Raw genomic sequence first — 8,654 nt, 5'->3', positions numbered from 1 at the left:
AGAGCAAAACATCAAAGAGATCTATCAAGAATTCAAGTTCCAAAAGGAAATGATCTTCGGGGAGCAAGAGCGAGAGATCTTCAAAAAATCCACCCACTGCCACATCTGTAAGGATCCACTGACTCCTGATGATAAAGATAATTACAACGTCAGAGACCACTGTCACTATAAGGGAACCTTTAGAGGAGCTGCCCACAATATCTGCAATATGAAATATAGGAAACCAAAGTTCTTTCCCGTGATTTTTCATAATCTAGCCGGATATGACGCTCATCTGTTCATCAAGAATCTTGGCAAGACCGAGGGAGAGATCGACTGTATTCCTTCCAACGAAGAAGATATTGGTTGACACCTTTACCAATAAGGAAGGAAAAGAAGTCGATGTCAAGCGTGATCTCAGATTTATCGACAGCTTCAAATTCATGGCTGCTGGACTTGGCAAACTCGTCGAAAATTTGGATGAGTTTTTTGAATTACCGAAATTTTATCAGGATGAACAACTTCAGCTGCTCTTGAGAAAAGGGTGTATCCGTACGATCACGTCAACTCTTTGGAAAAACTCCAGGAGACTAGTCTTCCACCCAAAGACACCTTCTACTCCAAACTCAACGAAGAACACATTTCCGATGAGGATTATGAACACGCACAGAATGTTTGGAATGCCTTCGAGATGAAAACCATGAGGGAGTATCACGATCTGTATCTCAAGTCAGATGTTCTTCTTCTAGCGGATGTTTTTGAGAGTTTTAGAAAAGTATGCTTGAAAAATTATCAGCTTGACCCCTGCTGGTACTACACAGCCCCAGGCCTATCCTATGACGCCATGTTGAAGAAAACAGGAATCAAACTAGATCTTTTAACGGATATTGATATGGCTATGATGATCGAAAAAGGGATCAGAGGTGGGGTTTCCATGATTTCAACCAGATATTCAGAAGCAAATAACAAATACATGGGATCCGATTACGATCCGAGCAAGCCCTCCAAGTATATCCAATACCTCGACAATAATAACCTTTATGGCTGGGCGATGAGTCAACCATTGCCAACCGGAGATTTTGAGTGGATGACTCCGAAACAGCTAGACTCTTGGGATGAAATCCCATGCATTCTTGAAGTGGATCTGGAATACCCTAAGAAGCTACACGACCTCCATAACGACTATCCCCTAGCTCCTGAGAGAGTCACCGTAAACAGGGTGGAAAAACTCATTCCAAATCTTGGAGATAAGGAAAAGTACGTCATTCACCACACGGCTTTGAAACAATGTCTAGACCTTGGACTCAAATTAACCAAGATCCACAGAGGAATCATATTTAATGAGAGTCCCTTTATGAAAAAGTACATCGATCTGAATACCGAGCTTCGCAAAAATGCAAACTCGGAGTTTGAAAAGGATTTTTTTAAGTTGATGAATAACTCGGTTTTTGGCAAAACTATGGAAAACATCAGAAATCGCGTCAATGTCCATCTTGTGAATTCGGAACACAAAGCCATCAAATTAGCCGCAAAACCCAACTACGAGCGATGCACAATCTTTGATGAAAATCTTATAGCGGTTCACATGAAGAAAATCAAACTGTACTTCAACAAGCCGATCTATCTCGGAATGAGCATCCTGGATATCTCAAAGACAATGATGTACGACTTCCACTACGGATACATCAAACCCAAGTACGGAGACAGGGCAAAGCTCTGTGCGACAGATACCGACAGTTTGCTCTATGAAATCCAGACCGAAGATTTCTACAAGGACATCACTCCAGACGTGAAAAAATTATTTGACACATCAAATTATCCGAAGGATCATCCATCGGAAATATTAAGTGGACTCTACGCTCAGGGTGTACACAATAAAAAAATCCCCGGCTTGTTCAAGGATGAAGCCGGAGGCAAGCAGATAGCGGAATTTGTTGGTCTCAGAGCAAAGTTGTACTCTTACAGAATGCATGAGGGAAAAGAGGAAAAGAGATGTAAGGGTGTCAAAAAAGCAGTTGTTGAAAGAAAAATTACCTTCGACGACTACAAGCGTTGTCTCTTCGATGAGAAACCTCTGATGAGAACGATGAATGTGATTAGGAGTTACAAGCATGAGGTGTACACTGAAACCGTCAACAAAGTTGCCCTAGCGCACGATGACAAACGAAAGAGACTTGAGGACAAAATTCACACACATGCACACGGTTACTGTGTTGAAAAACTTGAATAAGAAATTTTACTTCAAAACTCTGTCGGTGGCAACTGTGTACCCTCGGGTACTATCATAAGCTCCTGTCTAACAAACGCTCTTTTTGGGGCACATTCACTCACATAGTACAAAATTGGATCACCCGGTGTTCTCACGATACTATCAACCGTGTAAGTTTCCAGTGACCAAATGGGATCGGTTGCGCGTCTTCTCTCACCTCCCTCCAACTCTCCGGGAGCGTACAAATACCTCAATCTCACGTTACCTGGAATTTTAATCTCATTTTTCAACTTCTGTGGAGCTGAAGACACCGTTTCAATCTTTTTCTTCTTGATAGCATCAACCGGTTTCATTCCTATCAGTCGAGTCTCTTCGCTGTTCAAAGCTCTGATCACATCCGGAAGCCTACCCACCCACTCGGTAGACCTCACATTTTTCTGACCACGAGCTTCCATCAGTATTTCCTGCGAGTACTGATGACCAAACAGTCTTTCAGCCAAAGTTCTGTTGAATCTTTCAACAATTGCCTGAGCTCTATGTTGACCAGGCAACCCTCTTCTGATATCGACCTTGTGCTTTTTTCATCACTTCGTTCACTTTGCCCATGAATTCTCTTCCAGGATCGACCTGCAGAAGCTTCGGCCACTTTAAAACTCGAGAGTAAATTTTTTCAAATGCCTTAGCCACCTCCCCAGATTCCTTCGAGCTCAGAGGCTCAGCTTCCTTGTATCTGCTCGCGACATCCACCACAGTCAACGCGTACTTGTAAAGCTTTTTTCCTTTACTCGGTCTGTCGTGAGGAGAAACAACAAATCGGCTTGATGAACTTCATTAGGTACACTTACGTTAAATTTTGCTCTGGGAATGTACTTCGGAGGTGGTAGGTAAATTTGCCACTGAGTCTGCTTTTTTCAAAAAATTTCTAGCTTTTTCTTTTGTCACTCCAGCCTCTTTCGCCAGCTTGTCTATCGCAGAAACACCCTTCCAATACCCTCTCGGACTGTAGTAAACCTTAGACATTTTAGTTTCAGCCAGTTTTTATTTTTAGCCTCGATTTGAAAATAAAAACAGTTTAAGAAAATCCCGGCTAATAAAAAAAACAGTTTAAGAAAATCCCGGCTAATAAAAAACAAACAAAATGGCAAAACAATCAAGCATACTGAAGGTGGAATTTGAGCACTTGTTAGAAGAGCAAAAAGGATCCTCAATTTTGAAATGGGTTGAACTAGAAGAAGGTGGAATTTACAAAATTACCAATTTTGAGATCATGGAAACCAGGGTTGGAAAATCCGGAGTTATCACTCTCAGTGATAACACTCGAGTTTGGAGTTGTTCTACCCTAACAAAAAGGCTAGAGAACTTGGACTTGGACTTCGGTGAATCAATAGCTCTTGTTAGACCCACGGGCAAAAAAGAAAGCAAAACAACCGGGAACATGTACCACAGTTTTGACCTTGTAGTGAAAGAGTTGGAATATGATGAAGACTCAGACTAGTCGTACAGTCTACAAAAACCAACAAAAAAATCTCCTTTAGACATTCAGTCTAAAGGAGATTTTTTATTGTTACAAAAATGAAGTGTACGAGTAAATATAAGCGTTGTTTTTGCAAATTGTGTAAAAAGAAAACTCGCCTCCGAAAACAGAACAAAAAACCGATTTGCAACCTATACAGTACCGAATTCACTCGGTTGTTTAAAGAACCCGCACGAGTGGAGCAAAGAGTTCCGCCAAAATGTAAAAATTGCAACTCAGAATACATAGTAGACGATGTGTGTTATGATTGTGGTTTAGAAAATGACGCGTCTCTTAACGAGAACTCACCCCGAGTTAACATCGACCAAATTCGACAATCGATAAAGTACTGCGAAACCAAGACCTACCAGTTTGAAGAATACATCGAAATCTATCAAGGAAATGTTACGAATTTGAACGAAAAAAATTATTGTTCGAGTCCCTCCGAGTAAAAAAGACTTGTTAAAAGTCTTGAGATCAGACCCAAAAGCCGTTCACAAGATTTACTACGAAATTACGGGCAATTCTCCCGTCGATTTTTGGCATGATCGCATTAATTTGTTATGCGATCTTGATAATATACTGAAAATTTATTTACAAAATAAACCCAAGAGAAATAATTTTAACATCCACTACACTCTTTTTTACCTACTCAAACGAAGAAATTATCCCGTAACTCTCGACGATTTTCCAGAGATTAGAGGCTCAGCTCCCACCCAAATACTTTTATCCAAAGTATTTGATAGCGACCACACCGGTTCCGAGCAATCCCAGTCCGAGCAAAGCTAACTCCCCATTTTGGATCGATTTTGTTTGATCTTCGTCGAGATACTCTCCATCATAAAGTTGTGGTTCGGGTGAAAAAGAATCCATCAAAATTCCCGTTAAATTATAATACTGTCTCATCGCGTCATCGACGTCCAAAAAGGTTCTCTCCGCGTGACCCTGTTTTTTTAATTGATCGTTGATGTAATCTATTCTTGAAAGACGCGCTAAATTCCAAGAATCTCGGTCGTGCTGAAGTTTTTCGAGAGCGAGATCGTGTCTTTTGCGTTCTTCCGAACTACTGAGAGAGTTGAACAGATAATTGCTCCCTGAAAATGCCAAAGCGTTAACCATGGCTCCACCAACCATGAATGCGATCGACGCCATTTTTCTCTTTATTTTTACAACAAAATTAAAAAACCCTCTTAGCACAGATAGTGCTAAGAGGGTTTTAATATACCTACCTTGACAGAATGTTTCCTTGGACTAAACCATAATTTCATCCGGAAGAATTCCTTGATTCACGAGCCAATCTCTGAGCATCGTAGCCGAATAGACGCTCAAAATCAACTTTCCGATATCCTCCACATCAAGCTGCGAGAGATTAGCCGGCTTCATTTTTAGGAACTTTTTCATAACGAACGAGTTAGCCCATATACCGAGGCTTATCGTTGTTGCGTGATACGTACCGTTTACGATCATTTTTACGTTTGGATTGGTTTCTGCCATCTTCTTTATTGTAACTAAAAATCATCGAAAGGATCGACTTTTGGTTGATGATCGACCGCTGTGGTCACGGTGGGTGGGCTTTCAGTCGTACCGTTTAAGGTAGAATACCCATATGCCACTATCCCTCCAACGACGACGACCGCTCCTCCAACAAGAACTGGACCTGACAACCAGTTTGACACGGTTGATTTTTCTGAAGGTGTACGTGACGTTTTGTCTATGGTGGACGGGTTCTCCCGTGTCGTTTCCTCTGCTTCAAAGGCTTTCATTTTTGCTGCCCTTTCTTTGTTTCTTGCGGCTAATGCTTTTCCAGCGGCAACCCGGTTCGGGTTTTTGACTTTTGCTTGATTCACTCCTGCCGTCACTTTTGTCGGAGGTGTCGTGTCCGCTGCTGGAACGTCTACTGATTTGGTTTCTAGATCACTCATCTTTTATTATTAGAAAAAATCTATAGATACCTGTAGAATCATCTATAGATACCTGTAGAATCATCTATAGATACCTGTAGAATTATCTATAGATACCTGTAGAATCATCTATAGATACCTGTAGAATCATCTATAGATACCTGTAGAAATCATCTATAGATACCTGTAGAATCATCTATAGATACCTGTAGAAATCATCTATAGATACCTGTAGACTCTTGCGAAAGCTGAAATTTTCTTTGAAACTTCATTTTAAAGTTTTGATAAATAATTATAAACAAAAATCAGGCATTGATCATCGGAACCGAGATTGGTGTTTTAATAGCGGCCGACGAACTCTGGGAAGCCATTCACGAACTCAGAGAAAAGGTGGAGAACCTAGAAAAGCAACGGGTAGAAACGCAACCGGTTGCGCGCAGGCAAAAAAAAAAAAAAAAGCGCAATTCGATAAAGCTCGTCAAACCCGAAAAGAAAGAAAGTTGGAACAATCTGTTTGAAGATTCTGACTCGGAAACTCAGTAAAATGACGGATTCGTTCTCCGAAGAATCAGATTTCAGCGACGAATGCGACGCGTTCGATCCGCTGTACTGCGATTCAAAAGGGATCATCTCACCTTATCGCAGAGGGTAAAAAGAAGCAGAGAGAGGATCGCCGAGAAAAGAGAGGTCGAGCTCCTAAAGACACGACTCCTGGTGGAAGAGATCGCGCAGAGCAAATTTCCCAGAAAAAAAATGCCCTACAAGGAGAACGAACCCCCGGTGACGCTCGTTCACTTCCTCTCGTTCGGGTGCAAGAACTCGGTCTACGAAAAAGAGATAACCTGGGAAAGACAGTGCGACTGCAAGAGGCCGGACCTGCATAAAAAATCGCATAGTATCCCAAAACCCGAGCCGGCGATCGTGACCCAAAAAAGCTGCCCAAAGACGTGGAGCAACCTCTTCAAGACCGAGACCACCATCGCGGAGGAAGATAGAAGAAGGGAGGAAAATGCAAAAAGGTTAGAACGGCAACGTCTCGAAAGGCTCGAGCGAAAAAAACGACGCGCCCCCAGGGTAATAATCCGACTGTGCAAATTTTACCAGCAAAATAAGCAATGTCCCAACATTAAAGAATGCAAAGACGCTCACTCTCCCAGAGATTTTGAACAAGAATGTAGATTTGGAAAGAGTTGTAAATTTTTAAAAAATAAAAAGTGTAAAAATTTACACGGTAAATTATAAAGTAGTTGCCGCGACTCATAAAAAAAAATGTTCGTGGGATATTTTTCTCGAACATTTTTTTTAGTTTTGAAACTTTTGTAATTTTTTTTTTTTAAAAGTTTAGTCAAACCAAAAAAAAAATTCAAGAGGAATAAATACTTCCTCTTGAATTTTTTAGTTTCAGGATCTTAACCCTTTCCATACTAGACGGGTTTTTGTTGATTTACGAGTTGTCTCCAGAAGAAAAGATTGCATTCGATCATCATGGTAGTCAACAGAGCTGGCGATTCGCTTCTTCCTAAAATCACGGTCCTTGTAAAATCATCCTTGCTGGATTCGCTAAAAATGTTGTAAAGCGGAGTCGGAAACGGTGAAAATGAAGAAAGTATGTAGCTTGCCATCAGCCTTACGGTTCTTCCGTTTCCGTCCTAAAAAGGTTGCAGTTCGAGCATTTCGGTTACAAAATATGCGCAAGATTTGAAGGTATTCAACAATCTTTTTTCCTCGTCAGGATCTTCCCTGCTTTGAATAAACAAACTATTGAATCTATCAACAATGTTGATTACCGCCATTTCCATATCTTCAGGCATGCGATACTCGTGTCTCTGACCCATAAACGTTGTAAACCTCCGAGCCCGACTATACTCTCCGGGCTTTGTTTCGCCAAATTCTAACGAAAGATTTTTCCTCACAATTTTGTTGGTCTGTCTAATCAAGTTTTCTTCTAGAAACCCAAAATTGCTATCATTTTTCAAACTCATTAAATTTTGGCAGGCTTCGTGTAGGTTGAGCGTTTCTTTTGCTTGTAAGGAGGTGTCATCGGGGTCAAGGTTCGATAGAAACTCTCGCGTTTGCGATAGGTTTTGAAATCCGTGATATTCTTCGTCTAGACAATGATAAACAAATTCCGTCAAGAGAAAGTCTTTCGGAACCTCGCAATTATTCATCTTTTTGCACTTCAGAATCTCTCGAATGGCATCTTTGATGCTTGGAAATTCGCCCTTTCTCCAACTAGGGTTTTCTTCTGGAGAAAAATCGATCAAATCGCTAACCGAAGAAATAAATGGCATTTTAGAATATAAAAAAGTTATATCTTAAAAACTGTTTTGCAAACTTCAAAGGGTTAATCAATCACATCAATACTTGGGAGTCGTCTACTGTGCACTTCGCTTCTGGTGGAAAGTCAACTTTTTAACACCGTTGCTAGTTAACAGAATAGCCTCCAACGGAGCTAGCATACGTCCAAAACTATGATACAGCCCACAGGTCCATTTGTTTAAAGCTAAATCAATAAAGGGTCCTTCGTTCAGAGACTCTTCCAGAGCATCGCGATCGGTAATCGCCAAATTTTTTGGAAGGAAGAGTCCGACCAAATTTACGTAAGCGGTAACGAAGTGCTTTTTCATTGACCTGGTCACTATCCCACCCATGTGAGCCTCGTATCTGGCGTAGAGTCTCATTAGGCTCTTTTGATCAAGCCTATCGATCTCAGCGGAGGTTATGGTCTTTCCCAAATACTCTTTGCTTTTTCCTGCCTCTGCTACGCCGATCAACCGTTCCCGCAGCTGTTCCGTTTTAGCAGAGTCCGTGTTTACAGGTTCCTCCCGTGTAGCCGTACCGTCTAAGGTAGACATTCCGCCTATGGTAGACGTTTCGCTCAGGGTGGGCAGAACGTCCACGGTCATCGCCTCGTTAAATATATCTTCAATTTCAGTCATCTTGCTTTTTTTTATCTTAAGATTATTTTTGCCACCAGTACTCAGTCGGTTGCTCGGTAATTAGAATTAGTTTGGAATGTTTTTGTTTAGCTAGCTTTTTTTGATCTCTTTCT

The 8,654-nt window shown here is 41.1% G+C and overlaps 1 protein-coding gene across 1 annotated transcript; it reads left to right on the top strand.

The window, feature by feature from the left end:
• The first annotated feature begins 670 nt into the window (after positions 1-670).
• Positions 671-6,486, top strand: LOC140147494 (uncharacterized). The gene is made up of 2 exons (XM_072169272.1): positions 671-2,081; positions 6,248-6,486. The coding sequence occupies exons 1-2, from the start codon at positions 671-673 to the stop codon at positions 6,484-6,486; spliced, it is 1,650 nt and encodes a 549-aa protein (XP_072025373.1).
• Positions 6,487-8,654: the final 2,168 nt, after the last annotated feature.

The sequence above is a fragment of the Amphiura filiformis genome, chromosome 3 (genome assembly GCF_039555335.1).
Source record: "Amphiura filiformis chromosome 3, Afil_fr2py, whole genome shotgun sequence".
NCBI classification, from domain to species: domain Eukaryota; kingdom Metazoa; phylum Echinodermata; class Ophiuroidea; order Amphilepidida; family Amphiuridae; genus Amphiura; species Amphiura filiformis.
This window is presented reverse-complemented; position numbering and strand designations above follow the sequence as displayed.

Bases quoted from the DNA above. Each gene is read 5' to 3' on its own strand.
- LOC140147494 (XM_072169272.1), top strand. From the start codon at position 671: ATGAAAACCATGAGGGAGTATCACGATCTGTATCTCAAGTCAGATGTT. The intron at 2,082-6,247 runs GTTACAAGCATG...ACCTTATCGCAG, and splicing joins AACGATGAATGTGATTAGGA to AGGGTAAAAAGAAGCAGAGA.